Source organism: Mustela putorius, unplaced genomic scaffold (genome assembly GCF_011764305.1).
Source record: "Mustela putorius furo isolate JIRA1106 unplaced genomic scaffold, ASM1176430v1.1 tig00003858_pilon_pilon_pilon, whole genome shotgun sequence".
Lineage (NCBI taxonomy): Eukaryota > Metazoa > Chordata > Mammalia > Carnivora > Mustelidae > Mustela > Mustela putorius.
The window spans coordinates 1,925,231-1,939,883 of record NW_025422010.1 but is presented as its reverse complement, the minus strand read 5'-3'; the positions used below and the strand labels follow the sequence as shown (position 1 = coordinate 1,939,883).

The 14,653-nt window shown below is 47.8% G+C and overlaps 1 protein-coding gene across 2 annotated transcripts in view; it reads right to left on the bottom strand.

Moving 5' to 3' along the window:
• Nucleotides 1–14,653, bottom strand: part of SPECC1L (sperm antigen with calponin homology and coiled-coil domains 1 like) — a 139,145-nt gene that overhangs the window by 3,377 nt on the left and 121,115 nt on the right. For both annotated transcript variants that reach the window (XM_045065237.1, XM_045065236.1), the window contains 2 exons: nucleotides 2,162–2,278; nucleotides 1,061–1,120 (listed from right to left, as the gene is read on the bottom strand). In XM_045065237.1, coding sequence (XP_044921172.1) covers nucleotides 1,061–1,120; nucleotides 2,162–2,278 — 177 coding nt within the window. The remainder of the gene's footprint in view (nucleotides 1–1,060; nucleotides 1,121–2,161; nucleotides 2,279–14,653) is intronic.

The following is a 14,653-nucleotide window of genomic DNA, read 5'->3' as shown; positions in this document are numbered from 1 at the left end:
GGTTGGAATAGGCCACCCAATTATGACTTGGTATAGAAAAAGAAAAACATGTTTGTTCAAAATAAAGATTTTTGGGGGTCGGGGGGAATGGCCCACTTTAATATGTTGGAACTTCCCACATGATGTAAAATACCCACATAACAGAAAACATTTCAATAATGGTAACTTCTCTTTCTCTGTACAACTGAATAGAGACCACCCTAAATAAGCTTATTTCTTCAAGTCCGAAGATAGACTTCTGGACCTTTACATGAACACTCCTGTGGGGTAAATACGAATGTAAACACTTCTTCAAAGCCATCCAGCTGTTACCAGTCAGGCTGAGAGGTGCCCTTGGGGCAGTGACCTGGCCTCATGGGGCTCTTACTGCGGAACTCCCCAAGTTGCGCGCTGGCCACCGTGTGCCCCTGCATGACCAATACCACGGCACCAAGTTTATATAACCTCAGTGTCACTGGGTGTGGAAGGACTGGCTCTGTATCTGGACCCAGTACCTTCTTCAGAAAGTCAGACATGGTGACACGGTGAGAGCTCTGACAGAAGCACGTCGGTTGTGAGCTACTGTGGGTGCTGGGCAGTGGCATGACGACCCTGAAACTTGAGGGTTTTCTACAGCTCATGTCTCACACCTGAGTGGTGTCTGCCACGGTCCCTGTGAAGCACGGGAGTGCCTGCTCGGCCTCTAAAGCCTCCTTCTTTGACAAAAGGCAGACAGACCTGGAGGAATGTGCCTCTGACAGTGACTGGTTACAAACTTGTTAGCATTTTTTTCTTCTGGACTCTAAGGAAGTCAAAACTGCTGGGGCTGTAGGCAAGATGACTCTATCCAACTTAGGGTGCTTCCTTTGGACACTTCATGTGAGGCATAAAGCGCCCATGGGACAGAGGTGAAAGCCCAGCTTGTACCTTTCTAACGAGACATGCATTTTGCTGGCAAAGGCCTCGGTGGACCCCCATCTTCACCCACTAGCCCCTTGATCATCAGGCCCACACCACCTAGGATCTCCCTTAATGAGAAGGAAACTCTTCTTAACAAAGAGGGACCCTGCCAGTGACTCACCAGTGTGGATTTGATGCCAACGCTTTCAGCTGCCTGGAAGGCCAGTGTGAAGTTCCTTCGCTGTAAAACAAACTGCGTGACTAGAGTGGACAAGCAAGGCCAGGAGGAAGGGGACCTGCACTACTCATGCTGCTGGGGAAGATGGACAGCCACCTCCATGTGGTACCAGAATGAACCTACACTGGACCCTTGGAGCGCCCACTGAACCTGACTGCCCCTCCGCAGGCCCCCCCGCTCCTCTTGGAACCAGCCATGGAGCAATCTCCACACACTCGTTCTTTTCTCACTGTGCAAAAAGGCCACTTTTGACACATCAGTCCTGAGGCGCCTGGACCTGGACCCAAAAGCTCATCAGAAACAACCGTCAAGGGCACCTGGGTGGCTCAGTGGGTTAAGCCACTGCCTTCGGCTCAGGTCATGATCTCAGGGTCCTGGGATCGAGTCCCGCATCGGGCACTCTGCTCAGCAGGGAGCCTGCTTCCTCCTCTCTCTCTCTCTCTGCCTGCCTCTATGCCTACTTGTGACCTCTCTCTATCAAATAAATAAATAAATAAAATCTTTAAAAAAAAAAAAAAAAGAAAAAAGAAACACCCATCAAGTGAGCTTCCTCCCTGGGGGGAATCTTCAAGTGTTATCTGAGGGGATGAGGGTACCAGAGGAGGGCTCAGGCCTGGGGCCTCTCCTCATGTCCCTCTGGGCAGGGGCTGGCCCTGACCCGGTCCCTGAGCAAGCTCCCTAAGTGGGATGACTGAACTACACAGGCTAGCAGGAGACTGCCCCAGCATGGGAAGCACTGCCCAAACCACTCATGCCCTGAGTTGCTCTCAAGAGTAAAGCCTTCGATCCTAAATGTCATCACCCAGGAAGGCTGACTCCTCCCACTAGGAATGTTGTCCTTGGGGAATGCTGAACCCACCAAATGTCCCACACAAGGTAGGTCAGGGACTGGCTAGCTCAGCACAAATAACTCAATCCCAGAATAAGACTAAGCTGGGAGGGGGCCGCTGTGAGGCAGTGTTGTGGCAGGGGCCCTACAGCTGGGAAGCTCTGCCTCTCCTGTGTGGTAAGGATGCCAGGAGCTGGGCTGTTTCATCAGCCTACCTTATCCTGGCTGTTCAGCTCTTGATACGGAATGTGGGCCGGAAGGTACGTATGCAGGAGAGCGCAGAAGGCCAGCCCGTCATTCCAGCTGCTGCTGAAGTTCGTAATGTCAATATTCTGAAGGAAAAGAAAAATACATGTAAGTAACAAACCCTGTGATCTTTTCAGGAGCGTGTCATGGAGGGGGAAGGCAGCCTCAGATGCCACATGGCTTCCAAACCCCAGGCAGGGAGAGCTTCTGGAGAAGGCACAGTGTGTTACAGGTCATGTCTGAAGACCGGCAGAGGTCAGGGACTGGCCTTTTCAGAAGGTGCCCATCCCATCCTGCCCACCGCCTACAGGTCACCACCCCCCTGGCCGCACACATCGGGGTCACTGCCCCCTCGTGTGAAGAGCTTTGGGCGCAGGGAGCTGGTTGGCAGCTCTGCAGCCTTGCCGGCCTTGGGGAGCAAAAGTGCTATGTTAAGAAGTTAGGATTCATTCTGACCTCACCTATGAGGGCTCTAGGCACAGATTTACTATCTATTAAAACCTCTGTGTTCTGAGGACATCAACAGCTGCCTTCTTGCCTTAGGAGGCACTGGGAGCCGACTGATGCTGGGGATGTGTGCTTCCCCACAGAGCTTCTCCACGGATCACCTTGGTTTTCTTTGAAGAGGTGCCTCTTTCCACATTCATAGTAAATTATTTGCAACTATAAAAATAACCTATTCAGAATAGCTGACTATATGATAACACCCTTTGGGTGATCTGTAGACTTTACCCTTATTTGCAAGAATCCTTTTGAAGTTGAAACTCTACAGTTAAATTTTGGAAATTCACACACTTTATGTCAATGCCACAGACCCAAAAAGAGAATACTTCCCAAATGCCTCTTGTTTGAGGCCCCACTGTTTCTTTCACGCAGACTTCAACTGCACCAAAGGTGAGCTCCTAGAGGACTGGGAAGCCCAGACTTTATTAGTGAAGGCAAACACCCCACTCCTGGATACAGGTTGTCACTCCTCCCAGGGACAAGTGACCATAGCGACAAGAATACTATGTGTATGTGTACAGGGTTTTACAAACTCTGCCATACTTCACCCCAGGTTTACAAACTGTTAGGTCCTCACACCAAGTAGGGGACCTGGGGCTCATGGACGAGGGGCAGGTGGGGAGGATAGGACTAGGCTGGGCAAGTGGCCCTTCCAGGAAGACACACAGCTCGCGGTCAGTCCCCTTAGAAAAGCAGCCAAGTAGCGTGGAAGAGCACGGGGCTGAACTTTTCATCAGCCTCATCACTGAAACGATTTCTCTGGCCCTGACTCTAGACACCCAGAATGCTGCCCTCTGGGTGTGTGTGTGTTGGCGGGGGAGGGGTTTCTACTCAGCGCAAGCCTTCGAAAAGGCAGCAGCTCTGTGGGCCATCATTCCAGGGGTCATTTCCCCTCGGTAACCTGATTATCTGGGGGCAGCTAATCACACCAATCTGGCATGAAAGCATTGTTCATAAACTGTGGTGAGAAAAAGTAGCAGATTAAAGCACAAAAGAATGCAAACCTGCCAAGAGTCATAGGGAAGGTCTCCGCAAGCTTTCAGGGCCATCTGACTAGGCCTCCGTAAGTGAGCCCACCAACCCCTCCCCAGCCACCGGGGCCTGGTAGGTCCTCTCTGCCTCCAGGCAGCAGGCCTCACGCTTCTGGCCATGACACAGCCCAAACAAGCATTCCTGTCCTAATCTTGACAGGTCCCCGCTCCAGGGAACAAGGACAGCCCCCGCCTCCCATGAGGGCACTGTGCACCCAGCAGTGTCGGATGGTAACTGCTGATTGCTGCCCCAGCAAAGGGGCCTCTTTCATCTCGTCTGAATCTCAGGAAGCAGCCAGCCAGGGGCGCCAGTGCCACCTGGGAGGAAACGAATCAGGGAAGGGAAGTGACCTGTCCAAGGTGCTGGGCTGGCAGCAGGGAGGACAGGGTGTCACTCTAATTCCATCGTCACCTAGAAGCAGTTTCAGGTAAGGAGGCTGGGACTCAAGAAGGCCCAGGTTCCAGAGCTGACCTGGGGGATTATTCAAACTCAGGCCCATCCAAAGCCGGTCCACACTCCTCCTAGGAACCCGACCAGACCTCATGACAAGTGCCTGATCAAAGAGCCCAGGGCACCTCATATCATCGCCTGAACAACAGGGCAAGTAGCCTCTTACAGACGAGTCCGAGCCCTGTGGGAGGTCAACGGCAACATGTGGACGCCGAGGACTCCCAACCCTTGCCCCCAGAGGCCACATTCATTTCTGGAGGAAAACAAATCTCCACTTCCTGCCGCCACAGCCCCCTCTCCAGCTCCCTGAAAGGCAGGCGTCTGGCAGAGCCGCCTACGTGCCTGGCCTCCCCACGCCACAGGGCAGAGGCTCCTGCAGCAGAGGAAATGGCTGCGCCCCAGCTCCCCAGCTGTGGGAACCCCAGCCTTCCCCAGCTTCCTCAACACAAACCCAACCTCAAGCCTGGAACCTCCAGGCAGAGCAGCGGCTTCATTTACAAAACATGCCAAAGAAATTTAAACAATGAGGAAACAATGGCCTCTTGAGATCCAGGGTAGGGGGAGTTAACTTTGAAGTACCTGACAACCAAACTTCCAAATCAAAACAAAGTCCAGGCCCAGGCAGGCTGGCAGGTGTCTCCGCCTCCGCCAGCTGGCAGGGGCCAGGCTGGGCACTGTACCCTGCAGAGGACAGTGAGGCACTACACACCAAATCCAAGTGAGACCTCTGAGTGTTCTGACCCCTGTCCCTCTACCTCTTCACCCCTCCAGAGAGACCCGGCAGGGAAAATGAGGCCAGGGCTTCAAGGGAAGTAAAGAAAAGCCTAAAATCTGAGATAGCAGGCCCCAGGCAAGGCTGCCACCACCCCACATCACCACAGCAGCGCTGGGCTGGGGCCTTCTGCTCCCCCATCTCACCACTTTGATCAGGGCTAAAAAATCAAATTACTGGGAAATAACGCAGATCGAACAGAGAGAAGTCTATATAAACAACAAAGCCAGTTCTCTGAGGCTGAAAAGGGTACAAGAAAATTCAGATGAAAGACGAAAACTCCCCCGGCTTCCTCTCTGGAGCTCTTGATTCCACGGCTATCAATTTAGGTTTAAGAGGCCACCTCATCACGAAGTTCAATTACCTGTAATGGTCCTATGACATACACTTTTTTGACATGTTTACTTACTTCACAAAGGTTGTCTAGAAATGGACTATTTTTAAAAAGTGGCATTTTTCTGTGCCTAAGGTAAAACCCTTGACTGTAAAGCGTGAGTGCACTCTATCTGGGCAGATGGGCCCAGTGACATTTTGTAGATCAGTGCAGGGGCTGCAGAGGGTCAAGGGCCTTCCACCCACACAGGTCCTGACCCCTACATGCACGGCTGCTTCAGCAGGCCAGCCGATACCTTTAAAATAAACTATTCTTAAAGCCCAAAAAACGATGTTTTGAGGGGAATATGCACACTAACGGAAGGACTTTCTATTGCTCATTATTCACAGTCAATGGTGCCAAGATCTCTAAGGGAACAGTTTTCTTTTTAAAATAGGGACAATGGAACATACTCGTAATTATAATACAAGTTTCTTTTTCTTTCTTTTTTTTTTTTTAATTTTATTTATTTGACAGAGAGAGACACAGCAAGCGAGGGAACAGCAGCAGGGGGAGTGGGACAAAGAGAAGCAGAAGAGAAAAAGCAGACTTTCGAGCATGGAGCATGATGCAGGGCTCGATCCCAGAGCCCTGGGATCATGACCTGAGCGGAAGGCAGACGTCTAACGGCCAAGCCTCACAGGCGCCCCTATAATACAAGTTTCTAATTAATAAATTCAGATTTTGCATTTGGTTCTCAGGTCAACTCGGGACTTTTCTACTCTTCCAGATAAGTCTATCTTTGGATTAGGTGGACAAAAATGAGAGGATTATGATATGTGTCAGAACAAAAGTTCAAGAAAGCATTCAGCACAGGCTCAAATGAGGCACTCTGTCGCATTTTCTCCTACAGGCTTACGTCCTCCCATCCAATAAACGTCCACTAAGAGATCTGACTGGGCAGATGGACGTAGCCTGCTTTAGAAGCTCATCTGCTGTTCTTTTCACTATCATAAAAACTCAGACCTAGACTCGTAAAATCGCCTAACACCTCACACCCCTCCACAGGATCAGCTGGGTGTTTCCCACTCGCTCCTTCTGGAGCTGGGCCAGATGCCCTCACCTGCTCTAAAGACTATGATAGGAGGTTGTCCTCTGCCTGTGGGCTTCAGGTGGCCCCACTTTGGTGTGCCCTTGTATGCACTGAGAGTTGAGGGGTGGGGTAAGAGAGTGAAAGTTACACAAATCTCCACAGAGAAAGATAAAAAATGTTATAAAACATCTTAAAAATGTTTTAATCTGTCTGAAGTTTAATTAAGGGCCATAAAATACACTCCCAAATACCACATGTTCTTTAAATAGTTATTAAGGTTCTGATCTATTTAAGGAAATGCCACTTTTATGAGCACAGGGCAAGAAGCCAAACACCATGATTCATCTCTCTGTTCACACCGATTTCCTTAGACCTGTCTCAACTGTTGACAGTGGTGTCATAGACCCAGACACAGGCAGAAAGGCAGGGTCCTTCCCATGACTGAAGATATTGGGGATGCCACCTGCTGGGTGTCACAGCGCAGCCTTCAGGAGGTACAACTGGATTACAAACAAAACCCCTACCCAACTGCTTCAGCTCCAGGCCAGGGGGCAAGGTCTAGAGGGAAATCTGGGAGAAGCAGATAGGGGTATCCTTTTCTCTGTGGTATGGCAGGGGGATGTGATGTCTAAAAGAGAGGTAAAAAACATCAACAGACAGTATTTACCCCTGCTCGTAGTACTAAACACAGAAGGCCCCAGAAGACCCTGGAAGTTAACAAGCAAAAACCTGCTTGGAGTCAGGGCTGCCACGGTGTAAGTGTCAGGCCCAGTCTGGCTGCAGATCTTAGGGTGCTGCCCTGGGGACTTTTGTGCCATCTCCCTTATGAAGTTTAGCCAAGCTCTGCTCCAGGTCAGGGAAGAAGAGAGGAGGGGAGAAAAGAGGAGGGCAGGCTTGCTTGTCCTTGTCCACGAGGCTTGCTCATCATGAAGTCCAGGTGTTGGGACTACATGGTAAAGCAGGGATAAGGAAAGAAGGCAGGGCAGACAGCCCAGGCTGAGCCAGCGATCTTGAACACAGGGCCCTGCATCTTGTGCCCCTTGTTGGGGAGGGGGTTCCAACAAAGACCTTCAATCTTCACTGTGCATCAGAATCACCTGCAAGGCCTTTTCAAGGTAACATGCTCAGCTCTACCCTAGAGAAGGCTGACCCAGCTGCCCAGACACCGATTTTCTTTGAAGGTCTCCAGATGACCCAAGTCTGGACTGATTTAAAGACTGCCAGTGGGTGGAAGTGCAGTGGATGGGAACATTTAAAAGGTCAAATCCGGGAGTTCATGATGATGCTCACAGAAGCACACCCAGCCCAGCTTGGAAACCACTCATGATCCTGAGTGCTGGGAAATCAAGGGAGAGGATCAAGCATAGGATGGAACTTTCCTGACCAAAATGGATGGCAAGGCAATTAAACAGCTGACCAAGGAGTCTGTGAGGAGGAATTCCAATGAAGCAGGAGTGACTGACAGAAATGGAATGGCATCACTTGGCAACAATGAGGATGAGGGGCCGGTGCCATCTCAGAGAAAGAGCCGGTCCTGCTTTGCTACCTGGAGAGACGGACACAACTCCACAGCTCAGGTGTTTCTGCCAAACACTAGAACTGGAATCAGACCTAACCTCAAGTTCTATTTTCTAGCTTATACCAGGGGGAACACCACAGGGAGGTAGTCAGCAAAACCTAAAATATAGAAGTTCTGTTAAGATATGTGATCCAGGGCACCTGGGTGGCTCAGTTGGTTGAGTAGCTGCCTTCGGCTCAGGTCATGATCCCGGACTTCCAGGATCGAGCCCCGCATTGGGCTCCCAGCTCCTTGGGGAGTCTGCTTCTCCCTCTGACCTTCTCCTCTCTCATGCTCTCTCTCTCATTCTCTCTCAAATAAATAAATAAAATCTTAAAAAAAAAAATGTGATCCAGTCCCTTCAAGAACACAAACTGAAAAGGGGGAAAAGAAGGGGGAAATTTTAAGATTAAAATTGACTAAAAGAAGTATATTATCCAAATGCAAAGTCTGAGCCTTATCTGGATCTTAATTCTAGCAAACCAACTATAAAACCATGTTTCAATCGGGAAGTTTAAACTAAATGCAAGATGACATTAAAGGGCTGGGAGTTGTTCTGGAAGCCTCCAGGTGGGGAGAACTCGAGGACCAAATGCAATGACTTGTGCCCAGGGAATGTGTATGCAGGGTCGCTTTACCACTCTCATTACTTTAGTGGGTATCTGAAAATTTCCATAAAAAACCAAGGTACAACAACCCTAAGGAAAGACAAACCACCCAACTGCCCAAATGCAAAATGGGTAAAGAATCTAAACAGACATTTTTACAAAGATGCCAGATGGATGGCCAACAGCATACAAGAAGATACTCAACTCCATCAGTCAGTAAGAAATATAAATCAAAACCACGAAGAGCTACCACTTCATATCCAACAGGATGCCTATTATTTCACAAAATGGAGTGATAAGTGCTGGTCAGGATGTAAAGAAATGAGGATTATATAGTGCTGGTGGGAATGCAAAATATTGTGGCCGCTACGGCAGGCCCTCGGTGAGTCACACAGAGAACTGCTGGGTGACCTGGCACTTTCACTTGGGGCACACACCTCAAAGAAGTGCACACTGGTGCTCAAACTAATCCCTGTACAGGAATGTCCACAGCAGCATTACTCCCAACAGCCAAAACGTGGAACCAACCAAGCAACAAATGTCCATTTGAAAAAAATAGATAAACACGATTATGTATGTCCACAAGATGCCATCTTTTTGAGTCCACAGAAAAGAAAATGAAGTACTGACACATGTTACTATGTGGATAAATCTTCAAACACTCTCCTGGGTGAAAGCTAGACACACAGGCCACATGTTGTATGACATCACTTATATGCAGTATCCAAACTGGTGAGAGTCAGAGACAGAAAGCAGGTGAGTGGTCACCAGGGGCTGGGCATACGGAGTGACTGCTAACGGGTATGGGGGTTTCCCTTTGGGTGAGGAAAAGTTCTGGAACCAGACAGTGGTGATGGCTGTATAATACTGTGAATGTATTTCATGTCCCTGCCCTGTGGACTTAAAAATGGCTGGAATGGTAAAATTTTAGGGTATGTCTATTTTACCACAGTAAAAAAAGAAAAATAAAAACAAAAAACCCCAACAAACTGGCAGAAGTTCTGTAGTAGTTCATGCTCAGTAGACTCTATACACTGAGTAGATCTCATAAGCGGCTAAGTTATCCTAGAGTGTTCACTGAACAATTATGTTGCTCCTAGAGTGTTCACTGAACAATTATGTTGCTTAAATGTAATGATTCAAGAGTGGGTTTTATGGGAATTTTTATGGTCTTACTTTAAAAAAAAAAAAAAAATTCTCAGGCGCCTGGGTGGCTCAGTGGGTTAAAGCCTCTGCCTTTGGCTCAGGTCATGAACCCAGGGTCCTGGGATCGAGCCCCGCATCAGGCTTTCTGCTCAATAGGGAGCCTGCTTCGCCCCCCCACCCCCCGCCTGTCTCTCTGCCTACTTGTGATCTCAAATAAATAAATAAAATCTTTAAAAAAAAATTCTTAAAAACAAGTAGTTGAATGTAGGAGGCAGGTTATCAAGCTGCTCCCTTTACCTCCGGGATAAACCAAGCCAACTACAGCATCTAAGAAGGAACCTGATCATTCTCTATGCATGGCTGCTTCAAAGTCCAGAGAGGGAAGCTGCCAGGGTTCTCTAGGGGAGGTAGCCAGTTTAGCCACAAAGATGCCGCCCAAAGTAGTAAGCACACTTCTAGCATAAGCTCCAACTGTGCTGAAACGTCACGAAACAAAACCTAAAGTACAATAATAACATTTTGAGTTTAATGTGCTATAAACTGTTTCAGTCAAATGACCCTATTTTGGGGGAACAATTCAGAATAAGCCAATGTCACCCAAAAGATGGGATTAGCATCCCTGCATTTCCCATAAATCCCTCCAAAGGGAGACTTTTCACAGGAACCAGGATGCCTGCTTTTTGAAAATTCAGGAAAACTGCCACCAGGAAGGGACAGCAGGCAAGAGCTGCTGGCTAGGTCATAGGTGATTCATGAGCCCTGGGCATGCTGTGAGGAGTCTTATGAGCAGCTTAGGAATTAGTTCTGCCTTTTCTAGATTTGTTTAGCTTTGGCAGGGGTTATTACTCACTAAAATGCAATTTGAACTCAAGGAGACATTCACAGTAATCCTCCAGCAACATTTACCATGGTGTGTGCTCTGGGGAAGGGCTTGGCAGAGGAGGAAGAAAGAAGCTATGTCTCCCCATCCTAACCCCCAAAGGTTTCCCTGAGAATTTATGTGTCTGAGGGCAAGAAAATAAGGCATTCCAAAATATCCTTGGGATGGTCTCCTTTAGTTTATCCTTAAGACAAATGCCACCAGTTTCGTACTCAGGCTCTGAAACAGACGGATGCAGGGTAATCTGGGTGCTTGTGGACCAATGTAAGAAGCCAGGGCTCACACAAAAACCCTGTTCAAACACCTTCTCTGAGAAAAGGTGACAGAAATAAGCTCTTTGGCTTGCAAGGCTGACTCCTTCTCCATTTAAGCCTTAGGAAATTTTTTACACCGATGTGAAAGCCACTGCTCTGGAAAAGCAGGGCAGTGCGACAGAGGTTATCATGGGTTTTAGAGTCCGGTGGACTAGGCTGTGAATGTTGGGGCGAGTCCCTAGTAGCTCTAAGACAGTAAGGCCAATTTACCTTGGAGGACTCTCCATTCTCTCATATGCAAAATGGGAAAGATAACCCAATTACGTAGATTTACTAAGACAGAGTCTGTGAGGTACAGGGAACAGCTCTTCAGCTGGAGCTTGACATTATCAGGCCCCCCCCTCCCACCTTCCCCAAGATGGTGGTGATTCCACCTTCCAGAGCACAAATAAGCATGAGACAGGAGACTGCTGTCCCTGCCCCAGGAGAGGCCCTGGAGTACCAGGAGACAGACATGCTGGTTCCAAGTCCCTCTCCTCTAGTGCACACCCTGGAATTTCGAGATACCTGCTGTCTGGGCCACAGATGAAGAAGGTCTGATGGCTCTGTGACAGTCATACGGACTTCTGTCACATGTCTCCCCTGTACCTACTACAACGAACAGCACTTATATGACTTCGTTTCCCCTCTCGGATGTGTTCCTGCCAAGCACTGACCTGGAAAACCTAGCACACTCTTCAGGCACTTCACAAAGGTTTGCTGAATGACTGCTGGGATTACATGCTCATTTAAGAAAACTCTGAGAGAATGTAGAGAAATTTAGGGAAAAAGGTCCAGAGGATCTGAAAGTTTCAGTATGGAGATAGGTCTTAAAAAAAAAAAAATGCTTCAGCTTCTAAAAGTGAGGGCTGCTAAAAGATTATACTTACAAAGTGCGAAGGATAGACACAAAGTATACCTAGACTCATCCAAATACCTTAAATTTTAAAAATGTAATTTATGAGCAAAAGGATAGGACCATACAGAGACCATAATACATTATCCCATGCAGAGCAAAGATTTAGACCAGCACACTGGTGGCACGCCCCTAACCGTGAAGGTGCTCATTTGGATGCATCGTTATCTTCCTGGTACTCAAGTTTCAGGGGAGAATTACCTGCCCCTGAGAACACATACCCAGAGAGAACTCGAGCCCAGAAAGAGTACTGATCTTCCCTGGCATAGCACTTCCATTTCTGAAATCAAAGGGAATGTATCCAGTCTGACCCAGGACACCCCACTACAAGGCAGCCTGGATGTGAAATGCAGTGGTCTTTCAGTAGCTTGGGAAGGAAATGGTCTCGGGAAAGAGATGCTCAATGGAATGCTCACCTTCAGATGAACTCATCTTACTACTGAAGGCAGGAATTAACGTGTCCTTTTAAATCTTTCAGGGTATTTGTTTCCACACCTATAAGGTACCATTCTGGCAGAGGGAAAATGGTGAAACATCCAAAAACCAGGTATCACACCTGTGGAACCACCACCCTCTTATACCCCCACACTCAGTGGTTTATTTATTTTCCCATTAGTGTAGTAAATGTGAAGGGAAATGGTGAAACACTTTCCTCTGAACCAAATATAACCAGTTACCACCAGTGGGAGAACACGATGCTGTTGCAAGGGAGCAGAAGAGCCTGTATGCCATTGGGGTCCTATACATGGCACTTTACTCCTGACCCCATACTTTTCTGGTTTTGTTTTGCATGCAAGTTGGTCACAGGCACTTTTTGTGGTTTCTTGGCAAAAAAAAAAAAAACACATTAGGATGCAGCCAGACAGAGAGGGCTGAGGGTCAGAGGGTGGGATATGATGCAGAAGAAGTATAAAGGCCACTTAAAACTGGATTCCACATAGTGCAGTCATGAATGCTTATGATTACAAATCTGAGTCATTAAAAAGGTTAAATCGCATGGGGGCGCCTGGGTGGCTCAGTGCGTTAAAGCCTCTGCCTTTGGCTCAGGTCATGATCCCAGGGTCCTGAGATTGAGCCCCACATCGGGCTCTCTGCTCAGCAGGGAGCCTGCTTTCTCCTCTCTCTGCCTGCTTCTCTGCCTACTTGTGATCTCGGTCTGTCAAATGAATAAATAAAATTAAAAAAAAAAAAAAAAGTTAAATCGTGCCCAGGAGAAGGCATCATTTTAAAAGGCATGGAATATGATTATGTTTCAGAAATAATTTCGAAAGTTCCTAGAGGGCAAAGGTCATGCTCTAGACCGCATCATATCCTTCCTTGTATTTGATGACCATTCTGGTTGTGCACAGGCACGTCATTGAAGAAGACACATGCATGGCAAACAAGCACACCGAAAGATGCTCCACGCCATTCATTCCCAGGTGACTGGAAAATGAAAACCATGCTGAGATAGCACCACATTATTAGAACGGCTGGAGGCCAACCACACGAAGTCCCCATGAGGATGTAAAGGAACTGGAATGCTCCTGCACTGCTGGTGCAGCCACTCTGGAAGACAGTCTGGCAGCTTCTTAAAAAGTAACACCTATACCTACCACATGAGCCAGCCAATCCACTTTTCAGATGTCTTTGCAACCACCCGCACATGAATGTTCACAGGAGCTTTACTTAGAAGCAACAACTAGAAACAACCCAATGTCTAGCAACAGCTGAATGGATAAACAAATGGTGATGTATCCATAAAACGGACTTGTTCTTCAGAAAATAAAAAAGGAAATGAATTCTTGAAATACACAATATGAATAAATCTCACGATCATTATACTAAGTGACAGAAGCCAGAACCCTCCCCAAATTATACACACTATGATCCCATTTATACAGAATTATAAAAAATGCAAACACTACGCAGTGACAGCAGACCGTGGTTGCCTGGGGGCGGGTGTGGGAAAAGGCAGGACGAAGAGGATACAGAGAGGCTTAAGGAATCTTCTGTGGACGTCCATATACTCACCATGTGTGGGGATGTTTCACAGGCATATGTATGTCAAAAGTCATCAAATTGTAAATTTTAAATATATGGTTTATTATATGTCAATTCTTCCTCAAAGCATCTGTTTTTTTCAAACAAGGGATCCCAGGGCCACAAACACATCTGGGTGTCACCTAGGTCTCTTTGTTTTTAAGCTTTGTCCTTCTTCTCAGTGTTTCAGAGTGCTGTAACCGAATGTAGTTTCCAGTTAGACCATGGTGAACCAGACACAGTCCAAGAGACTCTGATGGAACCCACACCCTGGGTGGGTTCGGAGAAGGCAGACAGTCATGACCCTGAGATCTCAGGGTGCAGTATGGTTCTTGCTATGCAGAACCATACAGGCAAATGCATCCTGCTTTCATAAGGAAGACTTTTCGCCAGACTGCCCCTACTCTACCCAGGTTTCCTCTCACCTATGAGGCAATATTTTTTAAAAATATCATTATAAGGTTCTGCCAGGCTAGTGTCACATTACTGGCTGTTCTACTTAAATAAAAGAAAAGTCTCTGTGGAAGACTGGATTTTTCACAAAAAAAGGCCAATATTTCTGGCCCTATATCGTCTCCAGAACCTTGTTGCGTCCCATCAGGAGATGGAATCTAGCTCCCCTCCCCTTGCAACTGCACAGGCTTTTGCGACTGCCTTGACTAATAGAATGTGGCAAAAGAGATGCCGCATGACCCCCAAAACTAGGTCATAAAAAATGAGGGGCTACTGCCCATATCTCTCATGAGACATTTCCCCTGGAACACAGCCGGCACGCCGTGAGGAAGCCCAGGCCACATGGAGAAGCTGCATGTAGGCTTCTAGTCCCAGCCCAGTGAAATCTCAGCTACCATCAGCCACCAGACATGGTGAGGGC